The sequence below is a fragment of the Microtus pennsylvanicus genome, chromosome 7 (genome assembly GCF_037038515.1).
Source record: "Microtus pennsylvanicus isolate mMicPen1 chromosome 7, mMicPen1.hap1, whole genome shotgun sequence".
In the NCBI taxonomy this organism is placed as follows: domain Eukaryota; kingdom Metazoa; phylum Chordata; class Mammalia; order Rodentia; family Cricetidae; genus Microtus; species Microtus pennsylvanicus.
In genome coordinates, this window is record NC_134585.1 from 55,626,611 (window position 1) to 55,646,730 (window position 20,120).

A 20,120-nucleotide genomic window follows, 5' to 3' on the forward strand; every position below is an offset into this window, starting at 1 on the left:
CAGAGTCTCCAGTAGACAGCATCTAGGAGGTATGCCTAGTCCACAGCCTAGCCATTCTAGTCTACTTCCTGAGCTGCAGGCCTGTGTGAGAGACCTTGTCTTTGAAAACAGGTAAATGGAGTCTGAGGAAGAACACCCGTGGTTTACCTCTGGTCTCCACATACATGAGCATGTGAGTGTGAACACACACACACACACCTTCCCTGAGAACCAACAAAGCTCAGAAGAAATCCATGTGAATGCTTCGAGGGGTCCCAGACTCGCTCTTTGGCCCAAGGCTATGCTGATCCCACCCCTTTAGATGGGAGCACTGTGCTTGCAACAGCTAGACCCTGCTTGCAGCCTCTGGCTCCCAGGTCTCGGCTCACTCCTGTGTGGATGTAATCTCCACATAGGGTACGGGCAGCACAACTCTTGCGGTTCGCTCCATATTCAGAAACCCTCAGTGAAATTACAGCCTTAATTAAGTACAGCTGGCTGTATGTTATACTCCGTATAATTATCATGTTATTATTATTATCACTTAGACAAAAGTTCAAACAAAGTTTATTGTAAATACTGTTTGGCAGAAAAAACTGGAGGAGCCGAGGGTTCTGGACTTGTCTGAGTGACAAGGGGATGGAGATGAAAGACGGGGTCTTCTGAGAGGAGCAGGTGAACGTGGGACGCTAAGGAGGATGAGCTGAAGGCGGGGCAACTATACCACCTGAACAGTTCCTCTCCAGTCGCTGGGCCTCAGTTGCTTCCCCTGCTGGAAAAAGACTCATACGTTCCGTAAATAAAAACTGGGATATATGTCTTAAGCATTGTTCTATGCTTTGGAGCCAGGGGCCAGTATGTAGACAAAAGGTCTACCTTCCTGGAGCCAAAATTCTAGGATAAAGTCGAACGCTAAGCAACAGATGTAAAATTAAGCTTGCAATATGATGTCTGGGAGTCGAGAGGATACAGAGGGGAAAGATAGCAGGACAAAGGCTGTTGGGATGGCTGGGGTGCTGCTGTGTCAGGAAAGCCAACCCTTTCATCTGAGAAAAAACTAGAAGGACAAACAGTGAAGGAAGCTTCTTCAGTGGAGCTCCCTCTGAGGCAGGAGCCTGGCTGCCAAGGAATGACTAGGAAGCCAGAGTGCATGGAGCAGAGGAAGGGAAGGAGCAGGTAAGAGGTGATCTTAGAGGGAAAGGAGGGCACAGAGCCTCGGAGACCCGCCAAGCTTCGAAGCAGATGAGAATTTACCCAAAAGATGACTACATGGGCTCAACAGTTAAGAGGACTTGCTGTCCTTTCACCCGAGTTCGAGTCTGAGCACCCATATCGGAGAGCTCAAAACTGCAGGAGAACTAGAGCCATCTTCAGGCAGCTGTGGGCACCTGCACTCATGTGGCCTTCGCTCACACAGCCATACAGACACATAAATAAAATAAAAAAGACACATCTTTAGTAAGTGATAGGAGGCCATTTTGGGGTCACTATTAGATCAGAATTAGATTCAAATTAGGGTTTTTGGACTGGGGCGTTGGTTCAGTGGGTGAGAATTTGCTTTGCAAGCACGAGGACATAAATTCAAATCCCAGCACCTATCTAAAAAGCCAGGGGTGACTGTGCTCCTCTGTGACTTCAGCCGTGGGGATCAGAAACAGGAGGATCATTAAGACCTGCTGGCTGCCACCTTAGCTCTGGGTTCAGTGAGTGACCTTGTTTCAAAGTAATGAGGTAGAGACTGGCTTGAAAGACACCAGTCATCCTTCTCTGGCCAAGGCTCTGCATGCAGTGTGCAAGCACCATATGCACATACACAGATGCGCACACACACGTACACACATGCACGCATGCATGCTTGCACACACACACACACACACGCATTAGGATTGCTGAAGTTCCTTCTGACCCCTCCCCCCAAGATCCTAAGACTTTGTTCCTTAAGACAGATGTACTGTCTGTCACAAGCACACAATGACTGGGCTCAGCAGGGTGTTTTCTCTGTGGGGTCTCTCACTTGGTTCCAACAGGAGGCGGCTGGGCCTGGAGCCAGACGAAGGCTGGAGCTGGGGGGATGTCCATGCTCACGTCTAGCATCTCAGCCGGGGTGGACATAACTGCTGGGCACCAGGCCAGGCAACCTCCTCTCTGAGTTCTGTGACTTCTCCATGAAGCTAACCGTGGCTTCCTCACCAGAGTGGGCTTAGCCAAGTGGACACCTCATGTGGTACTTGGCAGTGAACTTGATGAAAGGCAAGGTTATTGTGGCCTATGGAAGTCGCACAGGGCTACTTTATCCTGCTCATCCCAGGTTTAGCAGGAGAGAGCCTTCCTACAGAAGGGCATGCATTTGAGGCAGCATGTTAATACAATGCTACCTTTGAGCCCATTAGGAAAGTCACAAAAACAATAACAGTTGCCATTGCTAAGGGCTTCCAATGGCCAGGTCCTGATCCTGTGTCCATACTGTATTTAATTCTCTTATCAACGCTGTGAAGTAGAGGCGGTGCTACTAAGCAGTCTGCAAGTGGGGAGTCGGTGGCACAGAGAGGCTGAGCATCTGGTCCAAAGTCACTCAGCCAGACAGTGGGAACTGGGATTGAATCCAGGCTGTCTGGCTCCAGTTTGGCTTCTGCAAACTCCAGCTTCCTCAGCAGCTGGAGGAGCAGCACTTCAAAACAGCTGGAGGCAGGGAGACCTTCCCTATCCCCACAGTGTCCCTTGCACTGGGGTGTGGCAAGGATCTGTGTGTGTGCGTGCATTTATTTTATGAGTATATGGGTGTTTTGTTTGTGTGTGTCTGTGCACCACTGTGCCAGCGGTATGCCTGGTGCCAGCGGAAGCCAGAACAGGGTGTGTAGCCCTCTGGACTGAAGTTGACAGAGGGCTGTGAGCCACCATGTGGGGAGCTGGGAATGGAACCCTAATCCTCTAGAATAGCCGGCTTCCTCGTTTATTTATTTATTTGGCTTCAGCATAAGTTCTTTCTCTTTTTTCTTTCTTTCTTTTTTCTTTTTCTATTTTTTCTTTTCTGAGACAGGGCTTCTCTGTGTTGCTCTGAAGCCTGACCTAGCTCTTGTAGACCAGACTGGCCTCGAACTCACAGAGATCTGCCTGTGTCTACATCCTAAATGCCGGGATTAAAGGCGCCACCACCGCCCGGCTCAGGATGTGTTCTTAACCTCTGACATGCTCCAGTCTCTCATTTCATTTGATGAACTATATAGGATGAAGGGATTGGCTACATGTATAGAGTCTTGGATTTACCCTGACAAAGGCTAGGTGGCTTAAAGGTAGGTTTGGACCCCCCAACTCCTGATGGGTGTTGGGGGGAGGGTTGCAATGAGCCTGCATAGTCCTGCCATGCTTTCCTTTGGGGTCTCAAACTCACTTTGCCCTGATTTGGGGAGAGAGAGCAGGTTGCTCTGGCGGCCCAGCTTCTGTCAAGGACCTGTTGTTCATGCTCTTCCCTGCCCATCAGCTGGCTGGGTCCCCAGACCAGGTTGTCACTGACACCAGCAGAGGTTCCCAGGCTGATACCTCATGGCAGCCACACTCGCACAAATCTTTAATTGTTTAGTTTAAAGAATTGTGTTTTGACCGCGAAGGGATTTTGGCTGGAGCTCAAGAAGTGATAACGATATTCTGCTGCCAAGACGTCTCCGCGGTTCTCTCTGTGTTAATGTGCACTTTCAAGACGTTCCAATTAACTGCATCAGCTCTGGGGAAAGAAAGGGAGAGGGGAGCAGACAGGGCCCCCCAGTCCTTTTATTAGCAAACAAGTGGGGGTGGGTGGATGGGTGACAAAATTCTTCAGGCCTGGTTCCAGTGAAGTGGTGTCTCCTGGCGCAGAGGGGGGAGATGTGGGGGGAGAGACAGGAAGGCAGCTACCCAGAGGCCTTGGCCTGAAATTCTCCATGGAGACCAGCTCCACCTGTCTCTAAGGTAGTGGTTCTCAGCCTTCCTGATGCTACAGTCCCTCATGTCATTGTGACCCTCAACCATAAAATTATTTTTGTTGCTGCTTCATAACTGTAATTTTTCTAGTTATGAATCATAATGTAAATATCTGGTATGCAGGACATCCGATATGCGACCCACAGGTTGAGAAACGCTGCTCTAGCGTCTCTTATCCCTACCTCTTTCCTCTCTCTGGGCACCCAAGGGTCCCTCTACTCAGAGACGGAAGCAGACACAAAGCCTCCCTGGAGAAACCTAGCCCCCACTCTCGAATCTTCTCTCCTGTTTCTCTCTGCACGCTCACAACTGTTTCTAGAACTTTCTGGGCAAGGTTTACTTGAAGGCAGGCACTTTCTGCCAGGCATCTCCTGGGCCCTACCTCCCAAAGGCTTGAGGCTCATCCCAGCAGGCCATCACTCTGTCCCTTCCTAGCCTTTCCTGGCTGTGTCTCCACAGCCATGGCCAGTGTCTCCCTGCAACCACTGTGAGCTCAGAGGGGTTCCGGCCGAGGGACAGCGTGGGTGCATGTGGAATCTTCAATAACATATTCTTTTGGTACTGAAGGTACCAGGGCCTCACCCACAGAGGCAAGCACCTCACTACTGAACGATGTCCCCAGTTCCCTTTCTTTCTAAGATAGTGTTAGATATCCCAGTCTGGCTTTAAACTCTGTGTTAGCAGAGGTTACTCTTGACTTCTGATGCCCCTGCTTCCATCTCCCAAATTCTGGGACTACAAGACGCAGGTACAGCCTGCTAAGAAAGCAGTCTGTCCTATCCCCAACCTTCTTTTGATGCTAGGGAGCTTCTTGCTTTGTGATCCAGACTGGCCTCGGACTTGTGGCAATCCCTCTGCCTCTTTGTCCAGAACGCTGGGATTAAGCTGTGTTCCACCACACCAGGTTGCTCAGAGGATTAATGCTCTACGTTAGCCGGCAGACCTTGCCAGACAGTTCCCTCCTCCATCTGTGTGGGCATTCCTCCCTCACCTGCCACTTTCCTGACCCCAGCTCTCAACGCTGAGGCTTGACCCTTACTGACTCTCTCTAGGGTTCAACAGTGGCCTAATCCTGCCCTTCACCCCTGCCGCTGCCCTTCCCCCATTCAGCCAGTCCCCTTTTAATTAAATGTCCCAGGCTTCCAGAAGCTTTTGGAATCCCACTTTTACCCTGGGCCAGGCAGGTTCCTGAACATCGTACCAGGGGCTCTATCAGGTTCCCACGTGGGACTGGTCGGGGGAAATTAGACCCTTCCCTGGCCTCCGGGTCCCTTACTAGTATAGTGTTAGGATGGTCTGCAGGCGGCTCTGTCTGGACCCAAGGTAGTGAGACGACTAGGCGGCCAGGCGACTACTCTCCTCTTCAACTCCACTCGGGGGGAAAAATGGCTTTTCCACATGCGACCTCCCCGCAGCCAGTCTGCTTCACACCCGCCCGGTTCTACCCCGAATCATCTAGAAGCAGGAGCTCCCTTCAAAGAAGCATTGCACACATTCCGCTACTTCAGCATCCTGGGGTGGGGGAGACCCCCAACGGTTGAGGGACTGGGGCAGCCACCGAGGTGGGCCAGAGTTGACCCGGGCTAAAGAGAAGCAAGAGGGCTCAGACTTTCTTGGGCATCCCCCTCCTCCAGCATCCCTCACGCCCTCCCTAGGCCTCCAGGGGAGGGTCAGCGCGGGAGGCTCAGGTTACAGCGAGTCGAAGACAGGAAGATTTAGCGAGGGAGCCTCACAGCCGCACAGTGCGCCATTTGTCCGCCTTTGAAACCGGAGGCTGCGGGCCGAGCTGGGGGGCGGCTGGAGGCCGCAGGACGCCCGGGTGAATTATCGCCCGCTCGGGCCCCCTCCCCCAGCCCGGCTCCTGTTTCTCCAGGTGCTGGGGTGTTTTGCTACGTGTTAATTTGCCCCAGTTGACGCGCCCATTCATGGCCCCAGCCCCTCAGCGGGAGGCCAGCCGGCCCTGGGGTGGCCCGCGGGGGCCCTGCAGCGCACAGAAGGGCTGCGCTAGGCCTCGAGGGACCGGGATCGGGTGGGAAATTTGCAGACTTGGGGGTATCCACACACAGATATGGATTGCACCCCTTCTCCCTGTAGCCCCTCCAGTGCAAATGGGCGCGCTCTCACAGCGACCCCTGCCGGCTCCTGGCGCCCCCTCTTCCTCCAAGGAACTCGCTAAGGTTTGAGGCATTCTGTCGCTGGATTCTTTTAAGTTTAATCTGGTTCCAACAGCTACGATTAAAAAAAAAAAGATTTATTATTTTTGTATTTTTGTGTCTATATGTGTGGGCCTGTATGATTTTATGTGCCATACGCGTGGCAGGAGTCCCCTAAACCCAAGAAGAGGGCTCTGGATTCCTCCACCTGGAGTTAGGGGTGGCAACTGCCTTGTGGGTGCTGAAAAAACGAACCCAGGTCCTCCAGCCATCTCTCCAGCTCCTCCTACCTTCTTTCTTTTTGAGACAGGGTCTCTCTATGTAGCACTATCTGTCCTGGAATTCACTATGTAGACCAGGCTGGCATGGAACTCACAGGCACCCCCCTGCCCCTGCCTCTCCAGTGCAGGAGATTAAAGGCACCTACACCATCACAACTGACTCGCTGCATACACTAAGTCTATGAGACACGGGGACTGAGGCTCTAAGCTAAGCGATTTGCCCACGACCTCACAGCTATTAAGAAGCAAGTTCTGGAGGTGAGTTGTGTTCTGAACTTCGTGTCCTTGGAATGAGACAAGTAGAGTGGTCAGCCCAGCACTGGGTGGGTGGTGTCGGGGTTGGGGACTGGCAATCAGGAAGTCTGGGAAGCTAAGCACCAGACTTGACCCCAATGCTTGGTGACCACTGCTCTCTTGAGGCTGAGCTAGGGTGAGGGCTGGGTTTGAGGCAACCACTTATCCCAGTTGCCTCTCAGGGTAGCCTGAGGGGCACCCTACCTCCCCACCTTCTGCCTTCTCACATTGTCCTTGAAGAAGGAGGAAGGAATGGATTAGGATGATGGCAAAAGCCACCCCAAGCCCCTGTCAGACCTGACCTCCCCACTCTTCCTCCTTATCTCCCTCCTGCTTGGAGCCTCTCCCCTCCTCTTCCTTCCTCAGAATGAGGTAACCACTTCCCTGGACATTCCCAGTTCCAGCCCACAGTGACCCATCTCTTCCTCAATACTGATCTCTCCCTCCCATGTCACAAGGGCTGTGGTGGGCTAGCTAGGGAAGGGAGAATAGCTGCTTCTGTTCCCTACCCGAGGGACCCTCCTGATGAAAGCACTTCTTCCCAGAGAACAGGACAGAATTGGGGTGCTTACCCACCTGGACCCTCTGACCACCAGTCACAGCAGCAGAGCTCCAGCCTGCATCCTGAAACACACCCCCCTTAACAGGGAAGTGACTTTCTTATCTCCTGCTCTTCTTCACACCCCAAGGCTGAAGAGGAAGATAAAAGAGTAAAGGGTGAGGTGAGGAGATCCAGGGAGAGAGGGCTCCAACCCTCCTCCCAGTCCCACTAGGCCTGATGCAAGGAAATCTGCCTGTTTGGACTTGAATCTGGTGGGGCCTCTTATGTGGGGATTTCTTTTGGCTGTCTTCTGGAGTAAGTGTGAAGTTAGGGTGAACTCAGAACACAGTAGGTGCTTTGTCTATGGTTTGTCTATGGTACCTTTCTAGGCCTGAGTCAGGAGAGGGTGTGCTTGTGAAGTAGGAGGGGTCAATTAGGAGGGGTCATGGGAGGGCGTGCCTGTGAAGTAGGAGGAGTCAGGAGAGGGCGTGCCTGTGAAGTAGGAGAAATCAGGAGAGGGCGTGCCTGTGAAGTAGGAGGGGTCAGGAGAGGGCGTGCCTGTGAAGTAGGAGGGGTCAGGAGAGGGCGTGCCTGTGAAGTAGGAGGGGTCAGGAGAGGGTGTGCCTGTGAGGTAGGAGGAATCAGGAGAGGGACTGCCTGTGAAGTAGGAGGGGTCAGGGGAGGGAGTGCCTGTGAAGTAGGAGGAGTCAGGGGAGGGAGTGTCTGTGAAGTAGGAGGGGTCAGGGGAGGGCGTATCTGTGAAGTAGGAGGGGTCAGGAGAGGGCGTGCCTGTGAAGTTGGAGGAGTCAGGAGAGGGCGTATCTGTGAAGTAGGAGGGGTCGTGAGAGGGCAGGCCTGTGAAGTAGGAGGGGCCAGGGGAGGATGTATCTGTGAAGTAGGAGGAGTCAGAAGAGGGCGTGCCTGTGAAGTAGGAGGGGTCAGGAGAGGGCGTGCCTGTGACGTAGGAGGGGTCAGGAGAGGGCGGGCCTGTGAAGTAATGGAGCAAGGAAAGGAGATCCCATTAGTAGGTGGGGTCATGAGAGGGGCAGGGAAGAGAAGGCTGGTAGATCTCTTGTGGAGTGGAGGAAGGGAGGGCAGGAAGATAGATGCAGATCTTGCTCCTAGGTGATGGCTTCAGTAGCATGTCTGTTACTAAGTCATTCAACAGAAGGAAAGATAGATATAGGAACGCTCCCTGGAACCGGGGGGGGGGGGAGGCAGCTTAAGTTCCCCATTTCCCTAACACCCCAAATCTTGCAGCACTACCTGCTCTCCGTGGGAATGGCTAGTAGCCGGCCCCAGTATCCATTCTTGTCTTCCTTAGTATTATGACGAATCAGCAGTCCCGCTGCTGTATAAGCTCCCCTCTCAGAAGAAAGACTGCATCTTCCAGATCCTTCTGCAGCTCAGCATGGCCTTGACATAGGCTAATGCTCACACGTGGGCCGGGGTCCTCGGAGGATGCTTTGCTGATGACTGAGATGTAGGTGTGGTTGTTGGAGCTCAAGGATCCCTATTGGATCGTGGGGCAGGAGGCTTAATTAAGGAAGATAACTCAAAAGGAGCTGCCTGGAATTCAGAGGGCTTTGTGAACTGCCAAACCAACCTGAGCTTTAAAAAAAAGTCTATATATGATGTGAGAGCGTGGGTATGTATGTGTCATGACGTACATGCACGAATCTGTGGAGTCGGTTATCTCGGTTTTAGGATTAAACTCAGGCCACAGCCGGAGCTGCAAGCTATCTACCCACTGGGTCACCCTGCCAGGTCCCTGAACTGCTTATGCACGAGGCTTCTATTGGTGAAAGAAATAAACTTGCGTCTCTGATAAGTAGCTATTGCCTTGGATTTTCTGCCATACATTTAATCCTGAGTAAAACACTAGCAGAGCAGGGGTTGTCTGGGGAAGGGACATGGACGGCCTGTGCAGTAAGGAACTGCACTGGGATCTCCTACCTCAGCCTGCACTCTGCCTTTCTGGCCCAGGAGGACTTGGGAGCTTGCCTTGGGGGGTGATGGCAGGATTTGCTCAACTAGGTCTCTGGGAAGTGGTGACCCTCTCTGCCCCTTTTCCCAGGCTGCCCCCATCTTGCTCCTCACCTCAGACTGCATCCAGGAAGGCTACTGCTCAGTTTACTTCCCGGTGTGGCCAATAGGAAAAGCTGAGGGTAGAAGGGTGGAGTCTCTGGGGAGACTATGTTCTGGAGTTGCTGCTCTTTCAGGGCTTCTGGTCCTCTCCACTCTTGCAGGACTCAAGACTCTGATGCCCCCTTGACCTCTCCAGTAGGGACACTCAGCACTGCCCGCCTCTGTGGAGTCCTTTCCCCTAGCTCCTCCTCCGGGCTCCAGAAATGGCCTTTCTATAAGACCTTGTTACAACCTAATTCTTGAACCAGCTCTGGGAGAAGCTGCCTTCCTTCGGGACCCTGCCCTGCCACAGCAACTTTTTCTAAAATCTTGAAGAAAGCCGGAGGCCAAAGGACCCAAGGACCAGAGAGAGCCACCAGGACAGAGGCAGATAGCACAAGGCATGCCCAGGAAGGCAGAAAGAGGTCAGGATGAAGAACATAGACAGTGGGGGGCAGATGGGGGTTGGCGCTAGAGATGGACAAGGAGGAGGCGCCAGGCATTTGTGTTGGGCGTGGTGATGCACTCCTTTAATCTCAGGACTTGAGAGCCAGAGGCAAGCAGATCTGTGAGTTCAAGGCCAGCCTGGTCTATACAGTGAGGTTCAGACCAGACAAAGACACACAGTGAGACCCTGGGGGCGGGGTCAGGCATGGGAGAAAGGGCAGATAGACAGATGAGGATGGCAGAGTCAGGGAAGCCAGAGCCAGCAGAGGAAGGGGCTGGCACCAAGAAGCCAAAGACAGCGGTGGAAGGTGGTGTATAGTCTGGGAGGGGCCTGAAAGACCACTGGGGGCAGCAATAGAGAGAGAGGGAAAACTCCAGTTATTTCAAATATCTCAGCTGTGGGCCAGGGATGGCTCAGCGGTATGGTGCTTGTGCGAACAGGAGCACCTGAGCTGGGATCTTCTGAGTACATATAAAAAGCTGGCTGCAACGGTGCAGGGTTTTTGAGGACTAATGCTGAAGGTGGAGAACTGGGAGCTTGCTGAGCCAGAACCAGCCACTCTAGCCAATCAATGAGGTCCCGGTTCAGTAAGAGAGCCTGCATCAAAATAAAAGTGTTTATAGAGGAGGGGTGATGTGTGGCTGGAGAGACAGCTCATCAGTTAGCACCAACTGCTCTTCCAGAGGACCCGAGTTCAATTCCCAGCACTCACATGGTGGCTCACAACTGTCTGTATCTCCAGTTCTAAGGGATCCAATGCTCTCATCCAGCCTCCTCAGGTACGAGACATCCATGTGGTGCACAGGCTTACATGTAGGCAAAATACATATACACTCAGAAGAAAAGGTAAGTCAGAAGGCTCGTTAGCTACAGTGCTTGATGCCCACACAGAAATCTGAGTTCATCTCTGCCACATTAAGGTAAAAAGAGAATCGACTTGACCAAGTTGTTCCCTAACCTCCGTGTGTGTCATGGCGTGTGTGCTCCCTAACAACATGCGCACACGCAACATTGATAATAACTTAAACATTTCCGGTTCAGGTTTATTTTGGGGGAGTGAGGAGGCTTGTGCCATAGAGCACATGTGGAGGTCAGAGGACAATTCTCTTTCTCTCCAAAATGGGTCCTGGGGATTGAGCTTCAATTGTCAGGCTTGCCCCAAGGACCTTTACTCGCTGAGCCATATTACTGATCCAAGTAAACAGCATTTTAAAAAAGAAAGGAAAATAAGGGGAGAGCAGTTGAGGAAAACACTAGATGCATGTGAACATGTACAAACACATGCTCTGACCTCCACATGCGTGTGAGCATGTACAAACACATGCTCTGACCTCCACATGCGTGTGAACATGTACAAACACATGCTCTGGCCTCCACATGCGTGTGAACATGTACAAACACATGCTCTGGCCTCCACATGCGTGTGAACATGTACAAACACATGCTCTGGCCTCCACATGCGTGTGAACATGTACAAACACATGCTCTGGCCTTCACATGCGTGTGAACATTTTCAAACACATATTCCTCCCCCAACCATGATCTAAGGTTCGCTTAGCTTACACTAAGCTCTCAATTTGAGCCTCCAGCCCATGTCTCTATTTCCACATAGCTGCCAGGGCATGAGTTGAATGGAAAGCCCAAGCGGGGAGTCAGGGGAGTCAGCAGGGCTGAAGAGTGTGTACCAAGAGGGCACTGGAATGGGAAGCCTGGCATCCAGAGTAGGGAGCTGCCCACAGGATGCTGCCTTTCCTCCATGGGGACACAGCCATTGCTGGTTTTGCCCAACCCGGAGGACACCAGGGACAAACACTCTCACCGGACCCTCCCATCTTTCCTTTGACTGCCACCCTCATTGACCAAGGTTGGTAGCCAGGGAGCTGGGTGCAGGAGGGGCAGGACAGGCTGGGGAGCTGATGCTCGCTGGCCACACATTCAGGGTGGGGTCAGCTGGGCCCACTGTGCCTGCTGGGAGCTACAGAAGCGCAGGCATCCTTCACTCTCAGAGCTGAGCGTCTTCTGTCAGCCCATGGCCGTTTCCCAGGACTGACAGACAAGACATTGTGCACAGTGCAGCAGGGTAAAATCTGAGCTGGTGAGGCAGAAATAGGCGGATTCTTGGGGCAGTTTCTAAGCTAGTGGGAGACCCCTTCTTAAGAAAGAGAGAAGACAAGAGAGAAGATGGATAGCATCTTAGAAACGACAGCTGCGGTTGTTCTCTGGCCTCCAATTACACCGCACACCTCGGGCATACCCGCACACACATGACCTCGGGTGTACCTGCACACACGACCTTGGGTGTACCGGCACACACACGACCTCGGGCTTACCCGCACACACGACCTTGGGTATACCTGCACACACACAGGCCTTGGCTGTAGTAGTGACCAGCCACATCTAGGCTTCCAGTAGAAGGGAGCAGGGTATCTTGGAGCGACAGCTGATTTGAGACCAGGGCAGGACAGTCACAAAGTCCGCAGTGAGTTCTGAGTGCTAGCTTTTACTTTGTTTTGAGACAGGGTTTCCCTATGTAGCCCTGGCTGGCCTGAAACCTGTGGCAATTCTCCTGCTTCTAACTCCCAAGTGCTGAGATGATGGGCATGAGCCACACTGCCCAGCCTCTCAGTCTTAGCACTTCCCCGCAAGAAAGTGGTTAAGGAAAGCAAGGCGAGAGTTTTCCTTTGTCAAAGCTCATGTCATCGGGAGTGTGCCGAAGGGACACAGGATGTGGCAGAAGCTGTGACCCAGTAGGAACAGCTTGAGCAGTCAGATAAATACACCTGCATTAACTACTCAAAGTATAAACATCCCCAGTCCATGCTGACACAGATAATTGGATAAATAGATGAGGGTGATATCTCCCGTGCAGGAGCGAGGTAAATAAAGGCCAAGGCTGTGGCTCGGACCATAAAGTGGCCATGGTGACAGGCCTGTAATTCCAGCTTTCCAAAGTGGGGCAGGAGGATGACGAGGTCAAAGTCTTCCTCGGCTATGCAGCAAGGCTGAGATCAGCCTGGGCAACAGGAGACCCAGTTGGGAGTGTGTGTGTGTGGGGAACCTCACCTATGTTTTGATTTTTATAAATATTGTGAGGATTACATGAGCTAGAGCATCTGAAAGTGCCCAGAATGTATTAGACTGTTGGTAGGTTAACAAAAATATTTATTTTGAAGAAAGGTGGGGCAAGGGATTGCCCCAGGCACCTAGGGTATGGGGGACCTCCTTGGCAGAGGATGTGTGTTGTCCCTTAAGAGTAGAACTCTTGCAGGGGGGGTCGAGAATAATTGGAGGCCACATTGACAATGAGGTCTGCTGCCTCCCAGGTTTGGGGACAGTAGATCTCTTGGGGGAGATCTTGGGAGGAAGCCTGGGAACCGTCTTGGGGATCTTCAGTCTGGAAGCGGGTGGAGGCTCCAGCAGAGGCTGGTTTCTTAGCCAGCAAGGCTCTTCTTCCTTGGTCTCCAATAAGGGCAACATTTTGGAGGTGGAGCAGGAGGCCGGGGAGGGCAGGGGGTGGAGCTTCGTCTTTGCCCTCAGTCTGCACTGACAGAGGCAGGATCCACGGAGTGGGGGCAGGGAAAATTCTTCCCACCACCGGGCTTGCTCTGGGGAGGGCCTGGGCCAAGCCATCAGGCCCCACACTGAGTCCTGCCTGGGTACTCCAAGAAGGGTCTTGATCCTGAGAAAAATAGGAAGGAAGAAAGGCGTCTGGGTGAAGAGGAGGCAGAGGAGAGGTAGAGGTCAAGATGGTCAGAGCCTGAGGATCTCCAGGGAGCTGGAGGTGGGGGGGGAGCCAGTGCGGGAGGGGCGGAGGATGCTGCAGTGCTGCCATACGCACCTGTTTTCTTCTTTCTCTTCTTCTTTGTCTACAATCTCCTCCTTTTCCTCCTCCTCTTCCTCCTCTCCCTCCTCTTCCTCCTCTTCTTCCTCTTCCTCTTCTTTGTCCCAAACATCCTTCACTGCTGGGATCTTGGGCACAGGATCGAAAATGGAATTCACCCATCTTTCCTCTTAAAAAATAGGGGTGGTCGGAACCTCACATGAAGAAGGGAATCCAGGATTGACAGATTCAGGGTTGGGGAAGAACTGCATCCTCTTCTCTATATTCCCCCACCTTCCCTAGCTAACCTTCAGCCCAGATTTCTGTTTAGGCCTACCTATGCCAGGCAATTTGGATTCTGATCTTTCCTCTTAGAATATATTGACAATTAACAGCTTCCCTTAACTTTTTTTTCTTTTTCTTTTGAAACAGAGTCTCACTCTGTAGCCCAAGCTGGCCTCAAGCTCATGATCCCCATGGCTTATGTAGCCTTCCAAGTGTTGGGATCACAGGCATGTGACAGCATATCTGGCTTTTAGTCCCTCTGCCTGACAAAAATCTTATTAGTTAGGCAAAGCCAGCCCCAAATGCCGACCATTTATCACCTTGGGTAGGGCCCCTCAACCTCCGATTCCTGTCTGACAGCCTCTATCACCTACGTTTGTACCTGGAATATCAGGGGCATTCACTGAGAGCCTTATTGAGCCATTGCACTTTCTTCCTTGATTATATAAATTTCTGATATTTCTGTATAAATTTGGATTTGAGATCATTTCTGCTCATGTCTGTCCTTGAGACGGACCTCCAAAGTCACTTGCCAAGGGGACCACAGGCCATGGGACCGGCCCGTGCCACTCCATCCTATCCACTCAGGAGTAGAAGGGAAGGGAGTGTGAGGGAGAGCTGCTTTATCTTAGCTGCAAGGGAAGAGCCACACCTCCAAACCCATTGTGACATCATCTTGGTGAGTCACAGTGCAAAGGAGCCACAGCTCTTCACCTCTCTGGGGGGTTTTCATTCTTCCTCCATCCCCCAAGATCCTCTGGGTGATGAATGGCATCACAGACCGAGCCCACAGCTCAGTCGGGGACCCCTCTCCTCTGGAGCCAGGTGGGAATGGGTTATTCCAGACTAGCAGGGAGATGGGTAGGAACGAAATTCTTCTCACATCCGAACCCTACACCCAGGCCCTAACAGCGACTCTCTGTGCAGTTTTGGGAAAGAAGGGTCCAACTGGAGCAGTGAGGAAGGAGCCCAATGAGGTCATTAGTGAGTAGGTGCCATGGGCTGCTGGCATTCTTTGTCCACTTTCCCAGGCTAGCACCCAACAGGCTTGCTTTTCCCTTCTCATGGTCTTTGTCCCTTAGGAAGAGTCTCCACCCCTCTGTAGAGGGTTCACCATTAGGAGCTGTCCTCCTGCCTGGGTGACTGATGGGTCCTTCTCCCCCAGAGGCCTGTCCTTGACTCTATTTCTAGTCAGAGAAGGACACGGAGCTTCTGCACGTCCTGGATCCATCTGGATCCCAACAAGTTCTATATTGGCTTGTATGTATGTATGTACGTACATACATATGTATACATGTATTCCAGTCTGGCCTCCAACTCACTTTGTAGTCCAAACTACCTCAAACTTACAGCAACCCTCCAGCCTTAGCCTCCCAAATTTGGGGGACTGTAAGAATAAGTTAGCATAGTCCACACTTTTCATTTTTGTTTGGTTGATTTTGTTGTTTGTTTTTTGAGACTGTGTCTCATGATGTAGCCCTGGTTGTCCTGGAACTCCCAATTAGTCTAGACTGATCTCAAGCTCAGAGATTTGCTTGCCTCTGCCTCCCTAGTGCTGGAATTAAAGGCAGGAGCTACCTTGCCTGGCTGCTCTTGAGGCTAAATCTCCTTATGTAGTCCAGGTTAGTCTGGTAGTTAGGATCCGTTTGCCTCTGTCTTCAGGTAGGTACCATTGTACTTGGCATCGAGAGTGTCCTAGAGATTGATGATAAACTTCCATGCTCACTATACCCAATTGGACAAGAATCTGGTGTGGGTGCGATTTGTTTGCTTGCCTTTTGTTTTTGACGAGGTTAGCCCAGGCTGTTCTCAAACTCAGAATCTTCCTGCCTCAGCCTCCTGAGTACTAGAACAAGGGTCATGGAGGACATACATTTCTATAGCGGTTTAGCTGGCATTACAGACTTGGAGCTGATTTCTGATGTGAAGAGAAGAACTGGCAAGGCCTCTGCATAAAGGCCCTCCACTGGTGCTGAAACACTCGACCAGTGACCAGAGCCCCCTTTACAGTCCTTCTACTGTGGAGCCTTGGGCTACGCATGAGAGGGACTACCACGTATTCCTGTTTGGTCCTTTGCTATCTCCTTTTCTTGCTTTCACTGCCTAGAGTTAGAAGACCAAGTTCTGCACAACAGCTAGCTGCCTACCGAGGGAATCCTCCGAGAAGGAAGGTCTAGGTTTGAATGGCTTCGAAGGCTGAGGCACATTCAGGGCAAAAGAAGGAAGCCCACAAAGACTCGGGGAGGGATAAGTATGGGAAAATGGCTGCGAATGCTTGGGGTTTCCTACCGGCACCCAGGGCGACTGAGCCTCAGCATCTTCATGGGTAAAGCGGGAAGCAACTGAGATCCCATCTCTCCGGCCTGTGCAGATGAAATGATGCAAATGAAAGTAGTGTCGGGCACACAGAAGGCCCTCAGATACTGCAAATTATACATATTACCGACAACATAGTAGTGCTATGTACTTTCTTTCAAGTTCCACCTCCCTTACCAACTTCAGAATTTTACTTCCCATCCGCCTCTGCTTAAAAACAATCCTTCCCTCCCACGTGAGTCTTCCCCTCTCAGGAGCCAGCTGACAGCAACCAACTCGGCGGTTCCGACAGAGGCTTCTGTCCATTACTCAGGGTTTCCAAGGCCCTGCCTGGGACTTCCCCCGCCTCCCTGCAGGCAAGGACAGGAAGTGGGCACTTTGAGAGTTACTGTCTCCCCCCCACACCACAGTTATTATGCCTAGAGTCGGTTAGCCTCTGCCCACGGAGGGCGTGGGGCTCTGTCCCAGAAGCTGTGGACACCTGCTTCAGTCCCGCCCCTGCAGGGATTCTGATGGCTGGGCACTTGGGCAACCTGAGCGGGCCTGCGCTCTGGCATACATCTACTGTGTTACTTTCTATGGCTTTGAAAGGGCTGTTGTCTCCTCAGTTTGCTCCTGTGATAAAAGAGGAGAAAGGGGGCTGGTGAGATGGCTCAGTGAGTAAAAACCCTGCTGCCAAGGCTGATGTCCTAAGTTCCATTCCAGGGACCCATAGATAGTGTGGAAGGCAAAATCTAGCTCTGCCAAAGGTCCTCTGACAACCGCGCCCCCCTTACTAAAAAGTTAAAAAAAAATTAGCAGAAGAGAATTACAATTCCATGATTTAATGATGTAGGTTGTTCGGCTAGGGGAAGGGGAGGAAGTTGAGGAAGTGGGAGTTTTTACCCAGGCGTTCAGGCGCTGGTCTTCAAGGGATATGATTGGGGGAACTATTTGAAATATGCGTTTCAATTACTAAGGTAATCCTAGGATGGAGACCAGTTAGACCAACGTCCTAACTTTTCTTCTCTGGTTGCCCCCGTGGAGGATGGTGGTGGTGTTGTGTGTGAGGGGTGGGCAGTCCAAACGTTTTAACCCTGTTTACAGAAAATGGGAATTTGCATGATGAAAATAACTCCGGCCGGAGTGCGAATTTTTACTGCGCTTGGCACGGGGCTCGGAAAAAGCGGCTGCATAGCCAATTACTGGAATTTTTAAACACAAATAATATTTTATGGGATCAGTGGGTTGGCTCAGGGCCGCCGCACCCGGCTCAGCTCCTCCGACTACAAACAAGCTCGGATTGTGCAGCAAGTCAGCATGCCAGGCCTCGGGCCAAACTGGGGGACACGGTGGACCTGTGGGCTTGGGAGGTGGGGCGCGTCCCGGGTGCGGGCAGGTGCGGCACGGGGCTCGAGCCTCCCTGCCGGTAGGGGGCGCCCGCGAAGGTCATTTTGGGGTTAGTTGCACGGCGCTCGGCTCACCTGCAGTGCCGGGCCGGGAAGCACGCCGGGCGATGGGCTGTCCCCTGTGCAGAGTTGCCCCGCCTGTCAAGGCCCTGCGCACCCCAACGCCTCCGGAAGGCTGACTTCCCGGAACGGCCATAGGGCGACAGGGAGTCCTCGCCTCCCTCTAAAGCCACTAGGATTTGTTCTCCAGCCTGCTGCGTCCCACCGGGGTTCCAACGCAGGGCCAAGGATACAGCCAGACGCATCGGAAGCTCTGTCTTTATAGGGATCCCTTTTGTTCCTGTTCTTGGAGATAAATCTCCAAGCCTGACCAAGGGCCCTAGGGGGGTGTCCTCCAGCCGGAGTCTTGGTCTCCGCGGCGGGTTAGCTAGCTCCTGCCAACCGCGCGCCCAGCGCGCACAGGGTTAAGCAGGAGCAGGTGTGTAGCCAGATGCCGCGGCCGGTCCCCTCCCCCGCGGCCCGGTCGGCGTTCTCCTCCTCCGCCCACCCGCTCAGAACCCAACAGTCCCAAATAAAAGTGCTATTGTTGCCGGGCCTTCCCCCACCCCCGCCTCTGCCCCGCCACCTGGAGCAGAGCCCGGTCTCTCTTCACCTGCCCCGGGGCTGGCCGGGGGAGGGAGGAGTGGGGCCACCGAGCGGGGACTTCCGCTCTCCCTGCTCCTCCTCCTCCTAGGACCCTGTCACTGACCCCTGAGTCCCTGGGGCAGGGCAGACACCGTGGCTTTGTGCTGGGGCTTCTTTTGGGCCTGACAGATCCACCCTGGCCTCTAATCTCCCCGGTTCTCAATGGTTAAAGAGGTGGCGTGCTTTTCAAAGCCGGGAGGCCTGTGCCAGGAGTCTGGGACAGTGCGGCGTTGGTCAAGAACAGCAGTTGCTTTTTCTTTAATCATTTGTGCATCTGTAAGACTAGAAGGCAGGCAGGGCCAGAGCGATTCCTTTTTTTTTTTTTTTTTTTCGAAAAAGGAAACAGACACCTCGAAGAGGAAGAGCTCAAACACAGGGCTGGTAAAGGTGGAACTGAAGTCCGCCAACTCCCCTGGCACCATGGGGTGTCTCCAGTGCTCGATGACTAGCCAAGAAGTTGGGAACCCCAGACACTGGGAGTCTGGAACGGTTCCCGGGTTCACTATGGGGCCTTGGGCAGGTTACCCCTCTCCTTGATTTCTTCTGAAATCGAGGAGGGTGAACTTGTACGGCTCCTAAATTCTCACACAGCCACTTGGAATCCAAGGGACTGGTTGCCACCCAGCGGATCTGGGAGACCCAGCCTGGGACTGCATGAGAGGCTTCGGCAACTGCGGCCGGTCACGAGCAGGAAGAAGATTCTTCTGTGTCCTTCCTAGCCAGCTCCAGGAGGCTGATCAGCGAGGTAAATGGCTCTAAGGAAATGAGTCAAGACCGTTGAAGGGACAGAGAAGAATCTCAGGGGAGATCCGTCCCTCATCCCAAGCAGCCACAATTTCGCCCGCGAGGAAAGCACGCGGAGCACTGGGAGGCTCCACTTCATCCAAGTTCCAGCAAATAACCCGCCCGCTGCAGGCGCAGGCCTAGTCTGCGAACTCCAGCAGCTCCCGCACAGACCCAGCGCGGAGTTACCGTATTTCCTCTTTTGCGCCCTAACTTTTGTTAGAGCGTTTCGAGGTTTCTTGTCCATTGTGCGTGAGAGAATGCTTTCTCTTTACTGTGAAAAGAGTTCCGTTGGGAGCCTAGAAACCCGAGTTTTTGGCTTTGTTCTTTTAGGTCTGCCGTTTATCGCCTCTCCTCTCCGACCCGAAGATCCAATAATCCAGTTTCCTGTTACCACCTGAACATTCAGTGGGCGTCTCAGACCCATTCGCTCAACTTGATCGCCATACTTAGCTTCCCTCCTTACAGGGTAATTTGTGAGTCCTCTTTACCTCAGGGAAGGGCAAGCGCCCCTTCCCTGTGTCTCCAGAAGACAATCTTGGGGTACTTATCAACGCTTCCTCCTTTTGCTACCACACAGTGCCTTAGCAACACACTGTTTGTTTTGCCTTGGGAATAAGTCCAGAGTCTGCTGTTCCCATAGTAGGTCACTGTCCCAAGCCACTTGGAAAGAAAGTATTTCCTTTCTTCTTTCTGTTCTTCCTTCCTTTCCCCTCCCTGTCTTAAACAATGCTGTATGTGTGCTCCTATATGTTTATGAGCACCATGATACGCAGGGGCTGGGTACACAGAAGCAGGTGTCAGACTTTGGGAGCTGGAATTACAGATGGCTGTGAGCCACCATATGAATGCTGCAAACCATGCCTGGGTCCTCTGCATGGGCAGTAAGTGCTCTTAATCTCTTCTGCTCTTTCTTTTTAAAAATATTTTTTTTAAAAAAATTTGTGTATGTATTTGTGTATATGTACTTGTGAGAAATTGCTCCCCAGAGATCAGAAGACGACATTGGATAACCTGAACCTGGATATAGGTGTAAACCATCTCACCTGGGTACTGAGGACTCCATG

At 52.4% G+C, this 20,120-nt stretch overlaps 1 protein-coding gene across 1 annotated transcript; it reads right to left on the reverse strand.

Annotated features, from left to right (window-relative positions):
• Positions 1-12,936: 12,936 nt before the first annotated feature.
• LOC142853766 (uncharacterized) lies at positions 12,937-18,184 on the reverse strand. Its single transcript, XM_075978937.1, has 4 exons — positions 17,662-18,184; positions 16,172-16,245; positions 13,616-13,746; positions 12,937-13,456 (listed from the first exon to the last, which is right to left on the reverse strand). The coding sequence occupies exons 1-4, from the start codon at positions 17,780-17,782 to the stop codon at positions 12,940-12,942; spliced, it is 843 nt and encodes a 280-aa protein (XP_075835052.1). The 5' UTR covers positions 17,783-18,184; the 3' UTR covers positions 12,937-12,939.
• Between the last annotated feature and the right edge of the window lie 1,936 nt (positions 18,185-20,120).

Coding starts and splice junctions, on each gene's coding strand:
- LOC142853766 (XM_075978937.1), bottom strand. CDS start 17,782: ATGGCCGTTCCGGGAAGTCAGCCTTCCGGAGGCGTTGGGGTGCGCAGG. Junction 16,246..17,661: donor TTCCCGGCCCGGCACTGCAG/GTGAGCCGAGCG, acceptor TCATCTGCACAG/GCCGGAGAGATGGGATCTCA. Junction 13,457..13,615: donor GAAGAGAAAGAAGAAAACAG/GTGCGTATGGCA, acceptor TATTTTTCTCAG/GATCAAGACCCTTCTTGGAG.